This window comes from Echeneis naucrates, chromosome 17 (assembly GCF_900963305.1).
Source record: "Echeneis naucrates chromosome 17, fEcheNa1.1, whole genome shotgun sequence".
In the NCBI taxonomy this organism is placed as follows: domain Eukaryota; kingdom Metazoa; phylum Chordata; class Actinopteri; order Carangiformes; family Echeneidae; genus Echeneis; species Echeneis naucrates.
In genome coordinates this window covers 3,589,443-3,613,888 of record NC_042527.1, presented here as the reverse complement: position 1 = coordinate 3,613,888, position 24,446 = coordinate 3,589,443, and the positions used below count along the sequence as shown (strand labels likewise).

The 24,446-nt window shown below is 39.6% G+C and overlaps 1 protein-coding gene across 1 annotated transcript in view; it reads right to left on the bottom strand.

The window, feature by feature from the left end:
* The window catches only part of astn1 (astrotactin 1), a 402,459-nt gene that overhangs the window by 250,493 nt on the left and 127,520 nt on the right, over positions 1-24,446 (bottom strand). Inside the window, exons 10-12 of the mRNA XM_029524898.1 lie at positions 18,612-18,696; positions 14,543-14,617; positions 9,919-10,056 (exon numbers count right to left, since the gene is read on the bottom strand). Coding sequence (XP_029380758.1) covers positions 9,919-10,056; positions 14,543-14,617; positions 18,612-18,696 — 298 coding nt within the window. The remainder of the gene's footprint in view (positions 1-9,918; positions 10,057-14,542; positions 14,618-18,611; positions 18,697-24,446) is intronic.

Genomic DNA, 24,446 nt, shown 5'->3' with positions numbered 1-24,446 from the left:
TGCGCAAAGAAACAAGCCGGAGCAATCAGAAGACGATCACATGTGGAAGGAACGCAGCTCCTTTGGAGCTAAATGAGCCGCTTCAAAAAGAATTTTAGCAGTGTTTCCCAGCTATCCCTGGGGAAAGCTGAAGGTTGTGTTCATCACATCACATATTAGAGGAAAATATATATTATTCACAAAGAAAGACAAGAAAGACGCTGCCAAAATAAAAGAAAATGTTGCAAGCTTGGAATGCTGCAGAAGCGAGCCTGTGTACATTTCCAGTGAATAAGACACGTAGAAATAAAACCAAATGCTGAAATCAAACAAGTTTCAAAAATATATAGTTATATTGACTGCATGGGTCTTCCATGCGTCTGTATATTGTATTCAGATTAATTTGAAAGCCTTTTTTATCTGCAATAAATATTGAGACAGTTATTGGTAGCAGAGAAAGACTTTTCTTCACTGTTGAAGAGTTTAATCTCTTTAGACCTTTACAATTTGTTTTATGAAGGAAGTTATACATATTGTCTAAGTGGGCTACAAACCTAAAACAAACTGCTCTACACTCTGAAGATGTTAACGTGTTAAAATGGCTGAAATATTCATTCATCTTCAACCGCTTATCTGTTTCCAGGTCACGGGGGCTGCTGGAGCCAATCCCAGCTCACACTGGGTGAGGGCGGGGTCACCCCGGACAGGTCACCAGTCCATCACAGGGCCAACACACAGAGACAGACAGAGACCAACAACCATTCACACTCACACTCAGACCTACAGACAATTCAGAGTCACCAGTCAATCTAAACATGATGTCTTTGGATGGTGGGAGGAAACCGGAGTACCCGGAGTAAACCTGGAGCAAATCCATAAGGACGGGGAGAACATGCAAACAACATGTAAAATCGAATGTGGGAATGACCTTCTTATTTTAGGGCCAACAGCACTAATAACTATTCCACCATGCTGCCCTGCCTACAACATGAACAACAAGAAAATGTCCTGTTGTTTCTGTGTCTTTTAATTCCTTCCTTTCCTTTACTTAGATTTTTTAAGATGTTATCAGAAAAAGGACAACATGGAAATAATACTAGTACTGGTTCAGTTCCATTTAGCTGTGCAAATAGGCCAGCTTGGACAAATAAGGGTTTTTGGCACCCCTAAAGAAAAAATTGCCATTTTCCTTGGCTCTGTTTAAGAAGTCCACACAGGACATTCCAGAGTTATCGGTGACAGATCAGCCAGGAAACCAAACCAATCTGAGAGTGCATGTTTGTTTGCTATCAAATTGTACGACGATCCCAGACCAAGAAATTCAAACACCAACCCAGAAAACAACACTGATACTGGACAATTCTGCAATATTCAGTAATATGTTCAATGGAAATGTCTTAAATTTCCCTTTTACTGTGGCAGTCAGTCAGGACATTCCTCCAATGAAGCATTTAATTCCCAACACGCTGTCACTCAAAGGATGACATTTCATTCTGCTTCAGAATTTTCTTCCTCTGTCTTATCAAAACGTGGCATCACATGACCAACAATGCAACATGAGTACTGACAGTTCTGTTGGAGTTTTGGCCGTTGCCTAAAGCTTGATGAATAGTGGGGCTCCGGAGCTACGGAGCTTCACTCACCCAGATTTTTTTTTTTTTTTTTAATTTTGTACCAGAAGTGGCATCGCATTTTCTTAGCTCCACCTACAGCCATAACGGATTTGATACAACTTTGTTCCACAGTTGCAATACCTGACTTCCGGAGACAGACTTTGATGTGTAAACTCTCCCATTGAGATTTTTTTTTTTTTTTTTGAGGAGGAGTTGTTAGGGGCACAAAAACTACAGTAAAGTATTGGTTGTTTTAACTGACAGGAACATGTTGAAGCACTGGTTGGTAAGAAGGCAAACAATGATTGCAAGTCAGCGGAACAAAAACAAACTGATGGAAATTGGGTTGGATGCTCTGACTCGCATCAATTCATGCTTTTCCCTTCTCTTTAGGCTCACAACTTCCAAGCAGGGCAGCCAATGTTGTGATTATATATAAATCATGAAGTGGAAAACGTAAATTCACATCAAATTTTATTTATACAGCATCATGACAGAGTGACATCTGGACTATTTCCATACAGAACGGGTCTGGACCAAACTCTTTACAGAGTTAGTTAAAAGAGATTTGACAAAGACATGAGCAAACACTTGCCGACAGTGGCAAGGATAAAATTCCATTAAGAGGCAGAACCAGCCGAGGGTGGGCGGAGCCATCTACCTCGACCATTCGGGTGAGAGAGAGAGAGGGAGAGAGGGATGGAGAGAGAACAACAGCTGAGGAAAGAGAAAACAATAAAATGCATGCAAAAGTACTGGTATAAAGAGGATTAATGACTGATGCTGCTGAAAACACAGTAGTAAATATCAGCAGTAAGTAAAAAAAATAACTAAATGGGTTATAGCTGTCGCCTCACATTAAGAAGGCTGTAGGTTCAGTTCCCGGCCTGGGGCCTTTGTTTACGGCGTTTGTATGTTCTCCCCATGTGTGCATGTCCCTGTGTCTGGTTTTCTCCGGGTACTCCAGTTTCCTCCTACCGTCCAAATACACCATCTTTGGGTTCACTGGTGACCCTAAATTGTCCGTAGGGCTCGCCCCATCAATACGTGCTGCCTTTATTATGTTCAGATTGAGTCTGTCAGTAGAAGATGACGGCAGACGGAAGTTTCTCTTCACTGTTTTGACATGAAGGTCCCTCAGTGAACAGATGCTGTGGAGATGTTTTATATGAGAATGCACTCTACTCTCAGCCAGGGGTTAAAAATGCATTTCCTTCCCTTCAACTATGAGAATTCAAGTAGTTTTACTGGCCGTGGGCAGGACACACACAACTGGTGGCGATAGATATACTTCACCTTTACTCTCAGGCCATTAGCAAAAAATTGGTGATCTATGGACCCACAACATAATCCACTCTTTTCTAGTTTGTTTGTTTGATTTTTTTCCTCTTTTTCCCACCTTTTTTATGTAACATTCACTGAGACTATGTTAAATGAAAACAACAAAATGACTCAAGCGACAGTAACAAGCAAAAAGAGTAAAGTTAAACAGCTAACACATTAAATAATCTCTGATTGGATTGATGGGATTGAAGCGCTCTTGCTTCCATTAAACCAAACAAAAAGATATGTATGTATATAATAACATTCTGCTTTTAGTCAAATAGTATTTCAGCTCTTCAGCTACGCCTCAGCACCATGTTTTTCACTTTTATTTCACAGCAATCCTTTCAAACTGCCTGGAAAAAGGCAAAAATACAGAAACATTATCCATAGAGTGTAATCGTACATTTCATCCATCAATCACACCTGGGAGGAGACCTTGATCTTAAGCCTATCTTTGATGCATTTTGCGGCAATTCCGAGACCATCATGTCATTTGCTCTCACACTCTATTGACATCAATAACTCAGTTAGTTGAGATATATGGCATATTGCTGTATAAAAAGTCAGCCAACCTTGCTCTACTATTTTGATTTATGTTGGAGTGTGCGTAGGATCTGGTGATAGCAACTAACTGGACCCGGTACTTCACCCTGCCTTTTCCAAGCATGCAGGAGTAACCGTCGTTAACATTAACCAAGCATAAAGGCCCATTTAGTCCAGTCTGGGCTGCTGTAAAAAACATGCTGTAGAATCACGCCACTTCCTAACGTTTACATGGATTTTATACAAATTTAAAGATACACAATATTTTTTGTTTGTGTGACAAACAAGCGTGTGTGAGAGCATGCTAAGTGTCCACACTTTTTTTTTTGTTTTTTTTTGCATACACATGACCGTCCAAGGTAAGTTCCTCAAATAAAAGATTTTGTTTTGTGGTGCTAACAACAGGGACACACTTATATTTACACTCCGGGGGGTATCGTCAGTGATCAGAAACGAAATATGGAGGAGAGGTGGGCAGTAAGCACAAATGATTGTGTATTTAGTGAGTATTATTTTGAGATATGTTAGAATTGTGGTAAGAAGGTTGACAAAAAGGGGCAGTGTTGGAAAGGTAGTAAAAAAAAAATAAAAAATATCGGTGATGACATTGTTTTTCTAACAGGTAAGAAACCCAGCCAGACGTTCATCAGTCGTGTCGCAATATGAAACTGTTGGTACAAGCTTTGATGTTGTCAGGCGGAGATCATTGTAAATCTCTTTTTACTGTACCTGCCTGTGATCAGATTCCAGATCCTCCCTACAGACTCTACAAAAATGCGTTGCCAGGCTTCTAACAAAATCCAACAGATGCTCACATGAAACTATTTTTTTAGCATTTCAGTGCTGGTTTTCTCTCCATTTAAAAATTTTAGTTCAAGCTCACTTTCAGAGCTCTACGTGACCGACCTCAGTCATCCAACCACGACCCCAGCTCATAGGTCCACCACCCTGAGTCTTTGAAGTGGGCCACTTTAACAGATCCTATGCTCTTAAACAGACCCCACCATGTCGGACTCTTTTAAAACTCCCTTAAAACCATCGGTTTTAAAAGGGAGCATTAGCATTAGCTTTATATACTTTATCCAATATTCTTACTTTACTTATCTGGCGATATTGATTTATCTGGTGCTATAATTTTTGCATTTGATGTTTTTACTTTACTAGATCTACATTCTCCGCTTTACTTTATCTGGTGTTTTTACTACATGCTATTGTATTTTTCTTTCTAAATTTTTTCAGTGGATTTTATTCCCTTTGGCCATCACTTTGGTGTGTGGTATCTTTTAAAAGTGCTGTATAAATAAATGAAGGCTAAACATGAGTCTAGCCTTGTTCATGTGATGCCAACTTGAGTTATGTCTTCAGATAAGCCAAGATAACAATTCATTTTGTTGTGTGCATATTTCTGGTGACACATGTATTATATGATACTGAATCAGCGTTTGGGACACAGTTAAAGTCTCTTGAGTGTTCCTCCTACTCTTCTCTTAGGTCAGACTCCCCGTGCTGTGTAAGCAGCTGTAATTGTGCAATGTATACAGGGGCTTGGAACTGATCCTCTTAATGTTTATGCTCTTGTTAACAGGATTATATAATCAACACATACAACACATAAACAATTCATTGTGAGGAAAATGTCACATCAAATCAATGGGCTTTGTCAGCACATGCAAAGTGATTCTAGCATGCAGATGGGTAAAGAACATCTCATAAAAAAAAACTGGTTTGAAAGACAATTATCTGTATGCACTGAATATATTTTTATGGCAAATAAAAGACACGCTGTATGTCAAGTCAGTTTCTCTATGGAACACATTTAAAAACAGCAAGTGCTGAACAAAGTCCTTTACAGAGACAGAATGGGATTATTTGACTGATGATTACAATCAATAGAACACGAAAGCATTTAAATAATAGAATTAACGCCATGTTTTAATCATAATGCAAACGGCACAGTGCAATGCAAAAGTAGAACACAAACATGAAAGGCGGGTTGTGGTCATGCATGACTTCATGAGATGCTGAAGAGAAAAAGGGTGCAGAGAGGTAGGATCCAACTGTGTCTGCTGGATCTGCTGGATGTGTTTGTCTTTTTTTTTTTTTTACTGGGTGGGTGGACTAGAGATCAGTGATTGGTCAGTAGGTCTCGGAGGTCTGGATGAGGAAGAGCACTTCAGAGATGTAGCCTGGGGCCAGATCATGCAGCAATTTAAAAACAATTCAATGATCTTCAAGTCGTTTTTGTCACTGGAAACCAGTGAAGACAGGTCAGTCTCCTCTTGGTGCAAGGAGTTGCCCTGCTGCATTTTGAAACAGCAGGTGAGATAAGGTTGACTGAATCCTACACAGAGAGAGCTGCAGTAGTTGGGGCAGAAAAAAATATAAACCTGAACTACAGTCTCCAAATCTTTAACAGTATTTTTTCGCAAGTTATCTGGCATGAGAAGAGCAAGCGCCGACAAGTTTGATTTCAAAACAGACTAAACCAGATAACACAAGAAATTCTTGCATGAGAGTTCATGTTCAATGACACTGGCCCAAGGGCACTGATTGTGTTTGCTGAGTTTGAAAGTTGAACTTGAGGACCTCTGTTTTACTTTTTACTCTAGCGGGAAGCTTTTTTTTTTGCCATGAAAGATTTTAAATCCTTAATGGAATTGGAAGAAAAATCAACACTGCATGAATAAAGGTTTCAGCAGGATATATAGCTGGGCTACATTAGCACGGCAATGGAATTCGTTTTCTGATAATGTAACTGAAATGACAATAGAGAAAATAAATCAGGGCTAAATAAGGATACTTCCCCTCCTACACAGGAGATGGATAAAGAGAAGGATTTTGTACATTGATCAATGTGCATGGAAATTGAAGAAGGACACGTATTCTTCTAGTACAAAGGTTAATGCAAGAGAACAGAGGGAAAGACAACATGAACATGATTCTGAGGGTTCGTAAAACATTTAGTTCTTGCAGTTCAATCCTCCTTTGTTCCACTGATCATTCAAAACGTCAGCAGTAGCAGAGACAAGGAAATCTGTCAGAAATCACTAGTTTCAGTTATCTTTAACTCAGAGCTCCATGGAGAATAATGAGCAATAAATCTGACTGGAAATGACAGAAAGCACAAACTATTTTTTTTCAGTCCAGGCAAATTCAGTACATCGCAAAAAGGAACAGTAATGGCTTATTTGGGATATTTTTGATTTGGGGATTATTTTTTGTGAAATTTCACAACAGCTTCCAATTTGTCATAGACGGCACGCTGCAAAGGGAACTTAAGGTAACTGGCGCTTTCATGGATGCTTCATCGATTTAAGTCTACTACATCACCGGAGGGCTCAGCTGTGAAGCCTTGTGTCCCAGGTGCACCCCCCCCCACACCTAGCTGGCACACTTTTATTTCCAGGCCCCATCTGAGCTCTCTCTTCTTGATCCACCGCCCAGCGGCTGCTTTGTGGAAACAATAACACCACTACATGAATGAAGTCCTCAACTATTACATTTCAAAATCCATCCTGCCTCTGGATCAGTGATGGTATTGTGTGTGTGTGTGATGGACAGATGAGAAATTAGGGTTAGGGTTAAATAAGGGATGACAGTGAGTGAGATTAATATTGTGCCCCTGTAAGATTCTTAGTTCGGTGTTCAACAAAACTGTGCCACTCAGCAAACTACATTTATATGAATATGTTGTTTGGGTTAGAATCCTTACACACTCCTTATACTAATTAGAGAAAAAAAAAATTGCACACATTCTTCTGGAGGCATGAGTGACTGACAGGGTTGTTGTTCTCGTCAGTTTTATTTTAGCACATCCTGCTGTAGGACTTTTATCACATCATTCAGTCATCCACAAGCTTGAAATTAGCAAATGCCTACATGCTAATGAGGAGGGATGATGGGGCTTTTCGTTTGAGCAGCACTAATTTTACCTGACAGAATTTTCACAGGGCAAACAAACTGTCAGCAAATTAGGGTGGGATCTGACACGGCTGTGCACACTGATGTGATGACAGGGCGTGTTCCATCGCACGCTTGCACACCAAACAATCCGCATTGCTAATTATGTTAACCTACCTGCTCTCTACAAAACAATACCCAGTCGTACAGACTTTATGTAGCAATATAATGATTTCAAACCTGCTGAAGCCATGCTAATGTACTCAAACTACATATTCACTGGTCATAAAAATGTCTGGATTTTGCTCCCCAGTGAAGTAAGCTCCAATCCTTCTTCACACCTGGGTGAAATGACTCCGCAGTAGATGCAGCTTGCACTCAAATTGGTGTTAATGTAAACACAACACACATGGACAAGTTAATTACCATCCCATGAGTGGGATGAAATCTGGTGCTAAATTGTAAAAACACACTTGCACTCACACTGAGGCTTAAATCCTGCAGGACACCGCCGCTCACTGTGTGTGTCCTCAGCCTGAGCAGACATGTTCATCTGACACTGTAAAAGGTGTTCTTGTGCATTCACTTACATTTAAAAAAACTGCTTATCATTTGGCAAAAGGGCATGTATCAGTGAGTCATAATGCTGCTGACAAACAACCAATGCTGCTAATTCGACAGTACACCAAAATAAAGTTGATCTCTGCACCACTGGCATCAGGCTTTTACATTAATGGTTTGAATTTATTGAGATCCTTAAAGTGTGCAATTAAATTGTTGCCCAATGGTGAAAGGAGATTTGATAGCAATATAATCACACTATATAAAACAACCCTTCACTGTATTAACAACATAATACTTTCTACCTCAATCAGACATCCATTTAAGTAGTTATATCACAATATCTGGTGTCTAGAAAGTGAGGAGGAACTTAGCAAAAGTTTGAAAAATTCATTAATATATAAAGTGGTCAATTTGCTGGAGTGGAGAAAGACAATAGATGGTTTTCTGATCATATGGGATTTCCTACCACAGATGCATCTACTGAAGTTATTTAAGTATGAAGAATCTGTCAGTTAAGTTTTATTATGACTTTAGTCTGATGGTGTCTTGCGGGTTGATAGATTAAAAAGGGGATCAATGAAAAATAACAGACTTTATTCCGTGAAATGTCCTCAGTCAATGTCATGGCTTTCCAACAGCTAGTTTTTGTGATACCCATCACAGACTTAAGTGTCGGTGGATGATGAGTTTGGAAGTGGTGCAGGACAAGGTAGGAGGAATAATCATTATGGGTCTTCTGGGCTAATGTCTGCCATGTTTGTGAAGACCCCCTGCAAAGACAAATCAACTTCTTACCTTGTTGACTTGTCGTGGTGTTTTTGATTAAAAAAAAAAAAAAAAAAAATCATGACTGAAATGAGCAGTCGTGCCGGCTGACTACATTTTTCCACCTTGGAACTGCAGTGAACCAACGGCAGGCATAATAAACCTGAAACCTTTGCTGCAAGGAGAGTTTTCATTAGCATAACACCCAACACCATGTCAGGCCCTGCCAGTTACAAGCTAATAAGCATAAACAACTGAATATGCTAATGAGATGAGATGATGCTCTCTCTAACACTCATTTATTATTTTTTCATTTCACAAAGCAAAGCTGGTGGGCGGGGCTGAAATCCCTGATCCAGAATGTGCCAATGACGAAATCAGTCTAAGTCTGTGGCTCAGTTTTAAGCCTTTAATTAGCCATTGCAGATAATCTTTATTTATTTATTTATTTTTTTTTTCATCCTAGCTGGACAACATCACCATTGTGAAGCCCCGCCCCAGAGCTACCAACGTGAAACTGCTAAATCAAGCAGTTGTGGCCCTGCTGTCAGCTGGGCCCTGTTTAAAAGTGCAGAATTGTTTTAGCTCATTTATGGCTCTCTCTGCAGCCCAGTCACTAACACAGTCATTGCACACGGGGCAGCTTTTGTTTGAAGGAGTTATGAACCATTTAAGAATAAAAATGCACTTTATGGCCTTGAATTGCCAAGCGATTCTTTCATCATTTTTTTTTTAACACTAGTTTTTCTGCCACTTTTTAATTGATTATGTGCTCGATGTTTGAGTTTTACTACCCTTTGAATCATGACTGCGAAGACCTCTGCATCCACCTCACTGGGATGCTTGAGACTCACTGCAACAATAATAAATAAAAAACAAATGCTGATTAAGTGAGAGAACAAACAGTGATACGTGTTCAGAGAGTCAACAGCTGCTGCATTCTGCAAGGCGTAGTGGCGGTGGCATTATCTATTTATTTACATTTGAGTAAGGGGCGGGGGGGTTCATTTATCAAAAAGCCGATATGTACTTTCTGTATAGTGAAGCTTCGTCAAGTCACAATGAAATGAAAGTGGTAAAGAAAGTTGCTGTCACGGTTGTTTAGTAAACTCCTGTCTGTCTTCACAGCCTCACGAAATCTTTTATTTCTTTAGCCCGACTGTCTACCATCACGTCACCACTTCAAAGAAAGACAGAGTGAAAGGGGATAACGGGAAATGTCGCTCACCGTACGTCCACCGCATCCTCCATGACTGTCATGTCCGTCTTGCACTTTGCTGAGGGGTTGATGGCGAGCTCAGCGGGGGGGATGACAAAGCTTTTACTCAGCGGCAGCCACATTCCCTCTCCTAAGGTGTATGTGAATCTGGGGAGGGTGCATGAGACCAGTAAGGTTACAGATTTGGACCTTTCATAAAAACACAAAAAGAGGGTTGAGTCAATGCAGGTAGGCAATATTTTCGTTTTGTCACTGCAGACAAAATGATATTGAGCATGCAAGCATGAGACACATTGTGTTGATTTCTTCAATAAAGCTGTCAACAAAGGCTGTTCACAAATAAATAAATATATAAATAATGGGCATTGTTAGTAAAGATGAACTGAACTGACTGGATAAAATGACACCTGAGACAAAATTTCCATCTATTCATTACCGAATTTGCCCATCCTTATAGATTATATAGGTGGAGTCCTGTATTAGCTGACGTTGGCTGAGGGTGACAGACCCCCAGTCGATCACAGGGACAACACATAGACAATCAGCCATCACACTCACAGTCACACTTTTGATTAATTTCCAATCATGAACTTAAACCTGCATTCTTTTGGACTGTGGGAGGTAACCATGCAGGCACAGTTAAAACATGCAGACTCCTCACAGAAAAGTCCCCACAACCTTCTTGCTATAAGTTGCTAACTTACTTACATAAAAAAAAGATAAGAGATGTCACTTGAATATAAATCTCCATATATTGTTGCTGATTAATGCGGTTTCAATTCAGAATTTTGTGACTTGATGGGGAGGGTTCCAAGAACATGGTTTTAGTTTCAGTCAGGAAGTGAGCCAATTTGCCTGACATGAAATGAAATGGTTTTGAACACTAGAGGGCGGCAGAAACAAACTGCAAACACTGCTATGCAGTCAGATACGTTGTTAAGAGAACTCAGCTAAAATTAATGCAATCTAATATGGCAGTGTTGCAATAAGCCATCTGTCACTATCACGTTGACAGGTGACAATATTATTTTATCCAACACATTCGAAAAATCCAAAAAAGGCTAATTAAGACCATTTATCTCTATATGTCTGCCCTGTGCTGGACTTGAGACATGTCCTGTACTGGCCCTCACTCAGTGTCAGCTGGGATTGACCTTGAAGGATAAGCAGTACAGATAATAAAAAAAAAGAAGATATTTAAAAAAAAATGCAGACAACAAATTGCATGAAGATGGATTAGTTGTCATGATCCTGGCCGCCTGATGAAAATAAAACATTACTCTCAACAGTCTGAGGTAGCTATGTGGTGCTTAAGTGAAGCTAACCTAAATACTCCACATTGTCACTAACTTTAGTGTTTAGTGTTAGGCTGGTTGGGTGTGGTCCAGCTGACACCCAAAACATAGCTGCATGAAGCTAAAAGTTTCCACAGTTTTCACAAAGAAGTCACTATAATTCAGTTTAATTAGATGACCTTTGTCATTGTTGATTTCTCAAACTTTGGAAAGCAATAATAACAATAAATGACTAATTCTAAACAAAATCTGTCCATCATCCACTGGCTATACCATGGGAATGAAGACACTGGAGTTTGGACAGGCTGTACTGAACATCACTGGGTTGACGCAAATCTGTGAACAATTTTAACGTGCTAGTTAACTTGCATGTCTTTGGACTTTAGGAGACATCCCCACTCAGGGTGCGGGCAAGGCAAGCTGACTGGAACGCAGATCCTTCTTCCTGTGAGGTGACAGCGCCATCTCCATTAACTTTATGTATACAACTCATGATAACCCTTGTTAAATTATCCTTGCCAATATCATGCTAAAAAGGCGACTTTTTAAAGATGTATGGCCATCTGAGTGAGCTGGTTCAGGGTCATGCTTTTGAGCAAAGTTATGCTTTCATCATAATTATTTCTTGAGCGAGAGGGCACTGTTCGCTAAATGACACCATGCATACCCAATGAGAATCCCAGACACAAAAGGGCCAATGAGCCTTTCCAAAGAGACCAAATTGTCTGCGAATCTGGAAACACCAGATGTCCGCATCACAGGCTTTAAAACAGTTCTTTATTTGAGTTGATGAATATCGTCTATGTCTTTAAACACTCTGCAGGTGAAATGTATTACTTCCAACTTTAACTTAAACAGTCCATGCTGATTATCATCAAATTTATTAGTTGATTAAACCACTGTAGAAGCAAAACTCTGAAATATGCGCAGCGCAAAACAGCTCAAATTTTCAGTGGATCACAGTGCTGTTTTTTTTTTTTTGTTCTTGTTTGTTTTATTTACTGTAAAACGCCGGGTCCCTGTGAATTGTTGTGAACTTGTAAGTCTACCAATTTGGTAATATTACAGACTTATTTTTCTGGAAGCTGGCTGCGCCTCCCTTGGAAGTGATTTCCCCATCTCTTATGGAACAGAGAGCAGCAGGAGAGCTGTGCTGATGCTGTGTGACGTATATGGGTGACCACAGAACAAATTAGCATCCACTTAACGAGCGCCGCCTTATAGACGACTGGGGACTGGCTGCTATACAACTTATTTGGTTTGCCCCGAGAGAAAGTGGAGGTGGAAAACACTAACAGTTCCCCTGAGAAAACAGTTGTTGAGTGGAAAACATGTTTTCCGTCCACAGAGGCGCTGCTGGCAGTTAATGGTGTGCAAGTGGCAAATGCTGTCTGTTTCAGTGCTGACTTTTAGGAGATTTTTTTTTTCCTGCATCCACAATTTCCCTTTGTTCCATTTCACTCTCTATACCACTGTGATTCTAATGGCCTCATTTGCTTCTTTGTTTAATGGTAATACTGTATCTGCTTAAGCACACAGGATGAAGGCTGCATGGCTCTGCATGTTCCGGGTGACATTCAAGGTCTTTTTCCCCACGTGCAGAGCCAAAATGGGTGGTTTGGTGGAAGCTAAAAGCCAGAGACTGACACTTTTTAAATGAGGATGGATGACTCGGTCAGAACGATGCAAGGACAAAGACATTTTAAGCTGCACAGCTGGACAGCGTTAAAAGGAAAAGGCTTCTTTGCAGAGCACATGATAACCAGAGAGGACAGTGTAAGCATTTCCTCAAGACATGAAATCAATCAGTTTTATTTGTCCTTAAAGAGCAATTAGGTGTACAGCAGCCAAAAAATAAATAAATAAATAAATAAATACATATGTATATATATATATATATATATATATATATATATATGTAATTTTTGGTTATTGAGACTCCATTAAGAGACACTGTGTGTGTAAGGGATAGGAGATGAAGCACTAAATACAGTGCGCTGCCAGCCTCCTGTGTTTGTTCCCATTGTAAAGACAAAGCTAACAGCCACGAGAGCGGGCCGCATGTAGTGTAAAGGTTCCCTTTTCATTGGAAACAGTAGCACAAACAGCCTTCTGTTGTTTTTGCCACTGTAGTGTTAGAGGGAGTCAAAGGATTTTAATGAAGGCAGGCACACTTTCTCTGCCAGACCTGCTGCTTCTGAAGTGGAAATCTTTTTTTTTTTTTTTTTTTTTTTTTTTTTTTGGGGGGGGCGGATGTTACAAATGGAACATGTTACAAACATTGTTAGCTAGCTCCATGTCAGACAAGTGCTCTGCTCTATGAGATCAGCCCCAGTCAACACATTGTAAACAGGTATATAACACGTCCTTCCGTGGAACACTTGAATTCAAGGTTTACCGAACATGTTACTGATTAAAACATACTCATTTACTGAGATCCTGAAATCAATTCTTTGATTTAGAAAAGAAGACAAAAAAAAAGTGCCCAAATAATATACTTTATAGGTTATTTTCAAGATCATGGTGGTACAATGTTAAGAGCTATTGTTCTATAAACAATGTTTGAACCTCGGCAGGTGAGCTTTGGTGACTCTTTCAATTTAGGGGCTTATCTGTATATATGTGTGACATTTGTACCTAATCTTTACTTACTTATAGCTTATTCACACAACATTGTATTTCTTGTTTTATTTTTCATTCTAAATATATTAGAACTCTTCAGTCGGCACATATTTCTAGTTGCATTTTCTATTCTTATTTTCTTGGGATAAGAAAGCAATAAGCAAATTTTCCCTGGGGATTGAAAACATATTCAGTGACAGACTGGTCCACAAGTTATCCCTCCCTCATCCAGTTGACACTGGAATTGGCTCCTGTACAGATAAGGGATATAGATAATGGATGTTTCAGACATCTAAACGTAAAAAAAAAAAAAAAAAATCCAGAAATTAACTGTTATAAACTTGATGTCATGATATTGAAGAGGAGAATTTTTGACTTCCTGTGATTGCGAAAAAAAAAAAAGTAATTACTTTGCCACTTTATTTGCTGCTTTGGCCAAGTAGATTTTGTCTTCAATCAATTTCACAAACACTTAGCTGTAAAATTACTTTGAAACTTCATTCTCAGCGTAATTACACACATCTAGCCTGAGATAAAATAAGCACCTTTAAATTCTGTGTCAGCCACAGAAGCCATTCTGTAGCCAGAGCTCATGCCTCCCACAGTCAGACGATAAAAAGCTTGAATAGGAGAGTTAGAAAACAGTGACTTGTCTGTAAAGCATGCTTTCTGTAGCACCACAGAAAAATATAGTCATATAAGACCAAGTTCCTTACCTGAAAATGCGATCAGAGGGCTGTTCTCCCATCACAAGATCAAAACCACGCTGGAAGATGGTGTAAGGCCAGGGACTGGCATGAAAACAGAATGGATCAGAGGAAGAAGGAAATAAGAGGAGAAAGAATAAAACTGTATTAAAATCAAAGCAAGAGAAGCATTACATTTCTTAGCGCACCCCTCCTCCTAATCTGAACCCCCCCCATAACCAATTGTTTTAATGTCCAACTTTGCATCTTTTCCTGCCTTGCAAATGCCTAACAAATCACAGAACAGCATAAGGATGCACGTTATGTTGATTGAAAAATGTGTTTTCCGACAGCTGACATGCAATATAGCTTTGGCTCATATCTGTTTACCCAAGGAGGGAATAAGAGGGGATGACAGGATGAGGGCAGAATTGGAGAAGGAGACGCAGTGTGGGAGGAAGAGACAGAAGGAGCGCACGACAGGGAAAGAGAGATGGCTAGAGCAGGAGGGAGCGCAAGTAAGGAACGTGGAGGGGCTGAGATAGATGCCAAGAGGCAGAAGTGAGAGAGGGAGAATGATGGAGATTAATGGGGAGTGGCAGCTCGGGGACTAAACAGTCTGCGAAGTGAGAGCATAAGGAGGAGAAGTGACAGCGGTCTAGTGTCATTCCCAGCAAATTCCAACACCACTGTAAGCAAAAAGAACATCAAGGAGGCGGGGAGCGGCTACCATTCCGCAGGCCGTGGTCATTAAACATTTAAGTCACCCCAGGGTGCCCACTCTGTCACACACTGACAATGACACAAGGGGAGCACCAGGAAATGAGATACAGAGGTGCAGAGTCAGGTGGACTGATGGGGGAGTATGGGGGGAATCCACATAGTGAACACGAACTGAGGCAGGAATTGGATTTGGTCAAAATAAAGAGGATATTGAAAGTTCTTTTATGCTGCAAGCTACAGTCTGATGATATTGTAGGCAAAAATATTGCATGAGCTTTTTACGTCCGTCATAGTTAATTCACACTCATGGTGCGATAATGTTATTTTGGAGGCAGTAGAACCCTGCTGCATGGCAGCCAACTAAATTCCAAGTAAGGTAATTAGTTGTTGCAAGGATTTACTTAAAGGTAGACTGTGGAGTTTTTTGACCACAATTAAATCTGTGGAGGACATTTATAAAAATGTGATTTGTGCTTTGTTTGTATTGTGCACACAAGGGTGCACACATACTTATACAAGAAGCCTGCAGGAGACCCAGCACATGCTGCTGTGGAGGATTTCATGGTAATGCACTGGTGGCTGCGACACAGATGTGTGTGTGTGTGTGTGTGTGTGTGTGTGTGTGTGTGTGTGTGCGTGTGTGTGCACATAATCATGCACCTACAATCCAAGTAAAACTAGCAAAAAAACAACACATTTTTAAAACATCAAAGAAACATTTACTTAAGTTTTACGACAACAGCAACAAAAAGTTTCCTCTCCTCAAAAGTTTTACCTAAGAACAACAACAACAACAATGTAACAATAGCTTGTTTTTTCACTAGACCCCACTGAGCAATGGCCTAAACACAATGCATTTTTTGCTTAGTTTCTTGACGTAGCAACTCTGCCATTTAAATTGATCTGGTATATGGGTATGGGTTGTCACCTGTCAGTTGTGGACTAAAATTGATCTTAATAAATTATCATATACATTTCAAAGTTATCATGTAATAAGTGATTAACTTTAAATTAGGAATTAAATTATCTAATTGTCTTTTTTTTAAAGTGTATAAAAGATTTCAATAATAGCATTTCAATCTTTAACATTTTACCCATCTGTATTGCATCTTCTTATTGTTCTGCCAGTCATGTGTCATGGTCTCTGACTGTTGTAATATATGTTGTAATATATCCTGTTGCAACCGTCTACATTATCTGTTTTTTTTTTTTTTTTTTTTGGTTACTTTGCTTTTCCTTAACTTATTTTCAATAAATGATTTTGGCAATCTTTTGTGTGGAGTGTCCCTTTTCATATGTTGCACCCTCATTTGAGCCAATCTGTCAGAGGCGTCGTAACAGTGTGAAAATAAATACCAAACATGTTTTATTGAGCTGTCCTTAACTTTGCCTTTAAGTTTTCATTACAATGAAAGTTGTAACATACTTGGGGGGAGCACGGCAGCATAGTGGTGGATTGGAACATGTCCAGGGTTTCCTTCCTTAATGTGAGTTGGGACTGGCTCCAGCACCCTCCACAATCCGGAAACGGATAAACAGTAGCAGGTGAATGAATAAATTAATAAATTCATTACTTTGGTTTTATTGGATTAGTTTGTGCATTACATTACAAACATCTACCGCTTATCCATTTCGCGGGGGGTGCTGGAGCCAATCCCAGCTCACACTGGGTGGGGGTGGAGTACAACCGGGACAGGTCACCAGTACATCACAGGGTCAACACACAGAGAGACCAACAACCACTCGCAATCAGACCTACGGACAATTTAGAGTCACCAATCAACCCAAACATGATGTCTTTTGACGGTTGGAGGAAACACACACAGACACCAGACATCTATATGAGAGAGATACTGCACCATTAACATTAGCCACAGTATATGTAATTCTGCTCAAGCCATGAACACACACTTCAAAGTTTGAATCAAAATGAGAGGCCAAAATGAAATGACACATTTTACAACCAATGCAAATGTTAAAAAAGTATCATGATATGTGGAAACGCGTCTGAAACATCCACTAAATGCCTGTCACAGATAGAACTGTTCTGTTGTTCAACATTGTCTTTTATGAGATGACTTGTCCATTCTGGAAGAGTAACATCCAACCACATGCACCCTGGTGGTCACCCAGCGTCTGGCATTGTGGCAGTGGTGTGAGCAAAATGCCAAGGACTTTTTTAACAAGCAAATATGAATCCAATTTAGCATGTATATGAGACCCTGGGACAGAGTCTGAAACAGCAATTTTCGAAGCCAATAGATATCATGTAATCGCTTGGAATCATTATTGTAATATAAAGGAAGTGACCTTGCACCTCAAGAGACGAGTAGGACAAAACTATGATGAGGAAGCTACAACTTCACTATCTCACCATTGGCCCGGAGGTGAACTGAATTAAAAATTGCATAAGAAAGGTAATATAACACTAGTTGCATTATGGGATATAATAGTATATAATATAATAGAAGGGTAATATCCAACAATTAAATAAATATGTCTGTATGTGTATGCATAGTGAATTTCTAACTATGTATATACAAAACCATTCAACATTGCCGTAATCAATGAAAAATGTATATGTACCTTTTAATATGGGTTTCATATATGTTATAGGTATTTATCTTCACAGAGCCTAATATATTTCGTATTATATATATTTCATATATACATTTCGGTGATGTCATTGGCAACCAATGACATCACCTTTCTTAATATATTAAATATATTACATGTACTATATTTCTGCACTGAAGGTACACCAGGAATACAAAAAAAAAAAAAAAAACATTTATGGAGGAACATTACAGGGAAGACTGGTCTTTCTTAATGAGGAGTCTAACTGCAGCTTTTTCAACTCTCCTCAGGTGACAAAGCTCGCCAAGTTAGATGTGAGAGTTAGCTGTCAAAGAATGAATGTGTGTAGGATGGTCTCCCCAACTCCTTAAGAGAAAACAGAAACTGCTTTTACCAATAACTTTTTTGTCAGCCTTTGAATCTAATTGGGGAGGAGGAAATCAAAAGTAATGATGGGAACTCTGTGCAGTTAGAGCTATAAAAGTAATATTTGGAAGAGTAATGAAGCAACTTGTCCCGTGAACACTTTATTAATCGAGCAGATCATTATTTGTTTAGCTCTGTCTGTGGCAAATAAGCATGTATTTGATGTACACAGATAATTAGTAGCTTATCAGTCTGTGTGGTTCAGATGCTGCATTGTGACTGGAGTGATTTTGATCAATCTGTCCAGGAAAATGAAGTAGCCATGTTTGATTCGTAGGAGGAGTCCCTCGTTGTAAATGATTTATTCATTATTTCCTCTTCTTTGTCTCATAAACCGCAATCAGAGCTCCTTTAGGTGATTATAGCAACTTACCCCTGATTAGGCCCCCACTCGCTGCGGATGCAGAGGTGCTTGTGGACCGGGTCCTTCATGTAGCCATCTAGGCAAAGGCATTCTCCTGCAAACAGAAAGGCAATGGTTCAATCATGTGTTCATTACGGTGGAGTCTCTTATAATTCATTGGAGAATTCCCTTTGCTCCACTCCTTTTATTTTTCTCAATCCAAGAGAGTGCCCTCTTCAGGCAGATGGAGCCCTCTTAATCAATTCTTGCTTTTAATTATGTGGTCATAGTCTTTTAGTCTTGGGCCATTTGAGCCAACTTTTTTGTTCCCATTTCTCAACAAAGGTCTTGGCTCTTGCGATTCACATCCTACATGCTGTATAACAAGATTATTATTATTTTTTTTTACTTTAAGCCTAATTAGAATGAAAAGAACTTTTTTCTTGAATTAATTATCTTTAAAAAATGTTTAAACCTCACAGAAGAACAACACAAAAGCAGCTAACAAAGCATATTTCGACAGAAATAAATTATATAAAATTCCTTATTTCCTCTCTGTGTTAAGTGAGATTTATAGTCCCTGTGAATTGCTTGGATAGTCAGACAGCGTCAGCAGCCACAGCACACGCGTTTAAAAAAAACTTTCACAGCCAGTTCATGCCATGATAATCAGTCGAACAGAGTAAAAAATAGGAAGAAGCCATTAGGCTTCTTTCAAAAGCTCTTTCGAAAAACAATAAATAAAACATATACTTCATAACTATTTGTAATACTTTTTACATTAACAACAAATCAACAGCATACAAATACTTTTGAACTCCATTTTGATCAGCAAGCACATTTCCACAAATGATTTGAGAGACAATAAACCAGTGTGACTGTAATATGTGGCAGTTATAATACATCCTCTGAGCAGAAACCTCTTCAGGGCAGACTGGAGGCTACAGCCAGTTGCCATTGGGATGTAATGAGTTGTAATATTTGGTATGATAACTTCAGGACAAGAAAGACATGAGTTACTATTGGCTTTACTTTCCACTTTTCATTTGAGGCAAGCTAGCACAATGCTGATATGATGGAAATTTGTCAGCTTAAATAAATAAACATATAATGGAAACAGAGTCATAGGAAATACACAAGGTATTGTGAATTAAAGCAACGTGACTGTGTAGGTAGGAAATTATTTAAATTGAGTAGAAAAATGAATGCATTTGAGTATGTAAAAAAAAAAAAAAAAAATCCAGAGAACTTGAGAACGGAGAGTTAAGTAAAACAGAAACAAACCCAATTTTCATTCAGATTTGGAAAATTGAGTCTGTCTGAACTGTCACACACAGAACTGCTGCTGTTGTTGCTTGTTTTCATATTGCTGGTGGCCAAAAGGCATATCCAGAAAAAAAACTGTTGTAAGCTTGGGTTCACTTTGTATCCAACAATATCCGCTTTTTTTTTTTTTTATCAGATAAACAAATAACCCAAGAGGACATGGTCTTACCAGCAACAGTAAATCACTATGATTCTCTGTTGTTTCACCGAACGCGAAAACAAAATTACATGGCCATTTTGACAATTTTTTGTACATCAAATTTGTCGAAACTCCACAGCTCCTGCAAACAATCAACAACTCAATAGGGTTTTTAAGTACGCTGAAATACAATATAAGTTAACTTTGAATCAATTTTCCAAATTGAATTGAATTGTTATGTACAAACTCCTATCAGTGTTTTTCAACAGGTGTCCAGTGGGTTCCAGGTACTGTGTAACTTTATTGACGTAGTAAATAGACACTAAGAAAGTTTCAGCATTACAAGAGAAAAATGTGTCTTGTACTGCAATGTCCCAAAATCCCCTGGGCACTGAGGCAACAGCAGCAATTAAGCGCAACTGCTAATAGGATCACACACAACACTGGTCTTCTGTTCTGTCTCCTCACTGAGGAACTATGAACAGCAGAAACGGTCTCTGAAAAGTTCAGGAGCCAGGGTGTTGAATGGAGATAGTGATATGTTTGACCAATTTAAAAAGAAAGAGAGCCAGAAGGAAAGGAAAGGAAAGATGCCTGATACACCACCAGAGGACCTAGAACAATACATTGTTGGAGGGATTTGGAACTGGCCCATGTATTTTTTGTTCACATCCTCCTGATAAGTGAAGCCTTTTGAATAAGAACAGTGGAAGCATCGGCTCTTTGTTCCGCTGTCAGCTCTCCGGAGAAATGTTGGCCTTGACTTTGCTCAGTATGATTGATGAGGTCTCACCTTTGGCTCGGAGGGTTACCCATGAGTAGCATGCACAACATGTTCTACTCATGCTCAATAGGAGGCAAGTGAAGGGTACTGGGCCCTGGGCTTTTATTCACCACTCTTAATGGAAAAGGTCAACTGTCAGGACCTGCTAGGGTAAAGGAAATCATATTCACAGATTCTGCTGCTCATGTTACTTGAATGAAAAGAAAATAACTCAAACAGTTTGTGCTCATGAGAATATTTATACCATTATATTTATAATTAATAACATCCTTATAATATGCATATTAAGACTTATTAAGACTTCCTTTGCTCCCAAGGGTATACCACCTCAGCTTAAAGACTCGGGAGTTTGCCGAAGTGAAAGCTCAAAGCGGTTTGAATAAGAAACAAGAAAAAATATCCTGAGACAAAGAACTTTGGAGGTGAACACTTTTTCAATAATAAATTCTGTACAGGCTCTATAAACATTCCATACCTACTATCTTTTTTGGCTGAACGATGCAAATACCCTTTTACATAAAAGTAAATAGTAGGTTAGAAATAATTGAAGAGGAATGAGGCAGATTAAGGTCACAACCTCTTCTTGTCACTGACACAAATACCAATGCAGTCAAAAAGCAACAATTAAGCTCAATTGTTGATTGAGAAACAATTAATTCTCATAGCCTGTGGTGTCCATGCAGTGCTGGACTTGTATTAAAGGCCCCAATATATGCAGGTATAAATATGGGACCTTTAAGTTGCAAGATGACATATTTCTGTCTTTAGGAACCAGAAATGATTTCAGTGTACTTTTCATCTCCTCTCTTTCCTTCTCTCGGTCTCTCTTCTGATTGGCTGTTTTCTGAGTGTCTAGTGGGGGCATGACTGAGAGCAGTCGGTGATTTCATAATTGCAACATCACAAAGTACCAGAAGTCCTGACACCTGGTTTTAAGGTGGACTGACTGATTAATGGTCATCTAGATTTATTCAACCTTTACATCACTTTACCATTTTACTTATTTATTGGGCTCATGTCCCTACAAATAAAGGACTATCTAAGGGTCAACACACACACACACACACACACACACTAAGACACCAGCGTATGCTCTATCTCGACACTCAGTTGCAGTTCAATCAGCAGAGACTGACAGGGAAAGAGACTTAAAGAATAAGTGATTTGATTTAGCGTGCGTAATAGAAAACATGAAGAAGGTCTGTTAGGAATCCTTAGTGATTAGATCACATTATGGGGCCATCATTTAAAAAGGGTAGTTGTTCCACAAGCTGCACAGAAAAAAAAAAAATCCTAATGGTATCTAGGCAACAGTGCTGCTCTGCGAAAGGGCCTGCAATTCAAAAAAAGGTTGGATGCATTGCTGGAGAGCATTGATCTTGTTCTTAAATGACAGCTCCCAGCAACAGTTTTGACTTCTGACACCAGTAAGATGATGGCTATAGCAAAATCTGATTGGTTGCACTCAGTATGGTGACTGAATGGCTCATTGCATCATCTACATGGCCTATTATTTCCTGGCCTGACAGCCCCTGAAGGACCAGTGCGCAGGTTGTCTCTTTTGAAGCATTTGCTCAAACTCAATAATGGTTGGAAGTGCATTGCAGAATCTGGACAGCACAGTGGTCTTATTCTCTATTAGCTTGACCTATTGCTTGCATCGTTCACCTATCAGTAGGAGCCAAGGAATAAAAAGGGCCTGGGAAATAGTCCAAAATTTGCCAACTTTGTAAAAGTAATGCTGCATTCTTAATCAATTTCATGCATTCAGTTTCATAATCATATCAGTCAACATTTTGCTTTTTACCTGAAGACACCTGAAAAAGGCTTATTACAAGGCTGTCACAAGTAAGATGGGTGAATGTCATATGCATTGCATTCAAATTAGTCAGAAAAATGTGATGCCAGTTGGAACAGTGGGAAATTGATTTACTTATATATTTTCTGTTGGAAACGTGAAAGCCCTCATCGGAAGAAGAACAAAAAGCCCCCTTTACTGTCACCTGGCTGCTTCGCCAACCCTTTCCTTGGTACTTTGCTGCTTTGTTAAATGTGCAACAAAAGAGCTGAAATGTTTGCCATTAAAAAGCCAGTCTCACATTTTGAATGACAGCCAAAATTGTGTCAAGGGAAAAAAAAAAAAAAAAAAACAGCAGTAGAGAAGACAGGCTGGAGAGGTTCATTTAGATTTGTTATATAGCCACAGAACAAAACAAAATGCCTCATCCTGATTTAATTAGCATTTCAGTGTTTCATCCCACTGAGGTCACACCATTCAGCTCAAACTAGCTTTACACGTGCAAAGTGTTACATTCCTTAATTGCTCAATATACAGGCACCGAGCCAGTTGCTATGTTTCACATGCAACCATCCTATTTGTCACTTTATAAAACCCATTGTAACTGTAGGCAGCAGAATGGCAGCATAATGGTTAGCGCTGTTGCCTGGCTGTAAGAAGGTTGCCAGTTTCCCTGGCCTGGTGTTTTTCTGTGTGGAGTTTGCATGTTCTCTCGATGCCTGCTTGGGTTTCCTCCACCATCCAAAGACATCATGTTTAGGTTAATTAGTGATTTTAAATAGTCTGTAGGTCTGAGTGAGAGTGTGCGTGGTTGTTGGTCTCTGCCTGTCTCTGTATGTTGGCTCTGTGCTGGATTGGCGACCGGTGTGAGCTGGGATTGGCGCCTGCACCCCCCTGGGGTGAAGATGAATGAATGGATGAATTGAACTGTAGGCGACCAGGTTGAGCAACGTTGCCCCTAAATAGCCCTGTGAGGCGTTTTGTATGGGTGTCAATGCAACGATTTTTCCCATGTTGTGTGCCAAAGGTATTATTCAGCTCATCGAGCAGATATCCACGCACTCCTTCCTCGTCTCCTATGAAGCCACATTTATCAAGCTGGTATGTTATGATATGGAAACATGCGTCTCCGGTAATGGAACCTCTTCCTTTGTGTCAGACAGATAAGAGAGAGGAGAAATAGATGCCGAAAAGAGCCTTACAGACAACGGTCCAGGGCTGGAGCTCTGCAGGAAGGGAAGCGCCACTAGTTAAAACCTCTACCATCTTTTTTAATGTCTTGCAGGAGTAGCACAGATATTGTCGCAACCCATCTTAGTTTTCATCAGTATCTTCCCCAGTGTCAAAGAGGATTGAATTTAAGTTATCTATAGCACCTCTGCAATCTCCTCACAGCCTACACACAAATACACATTCAGTCAATCTTATGTGCACATTGTCACACTGACAAACGCTGACACACACACACATGCGGACGCATAAGCAGACGTATGCAAAATGGTTTAATTACAAATGCATCATATGAAAAATACAATACAATGCTGCTGGTCAATACATCATTTTAAGGAGTGGGCACAATGTGGGTTTGGCTGTGTGGGTGAGTCTCCAGAATTACTCGAAGAAAGGAAGGCATGAGACACACTGGTCCAGCTTTTTGATTTATTGAAAGGTCTCAGAACTCACTCTGTATTGCTCAGGGGAGAGTTAGGCTGCTGAATAATGGATGCAAAACAAGAAGGACTGTTCCTGTGTGAGATCCCTTCATGTGCTCATAATTTCAGCGATGTCTTGGCAGAGACTTTCCAAGAAAGCTGGTAA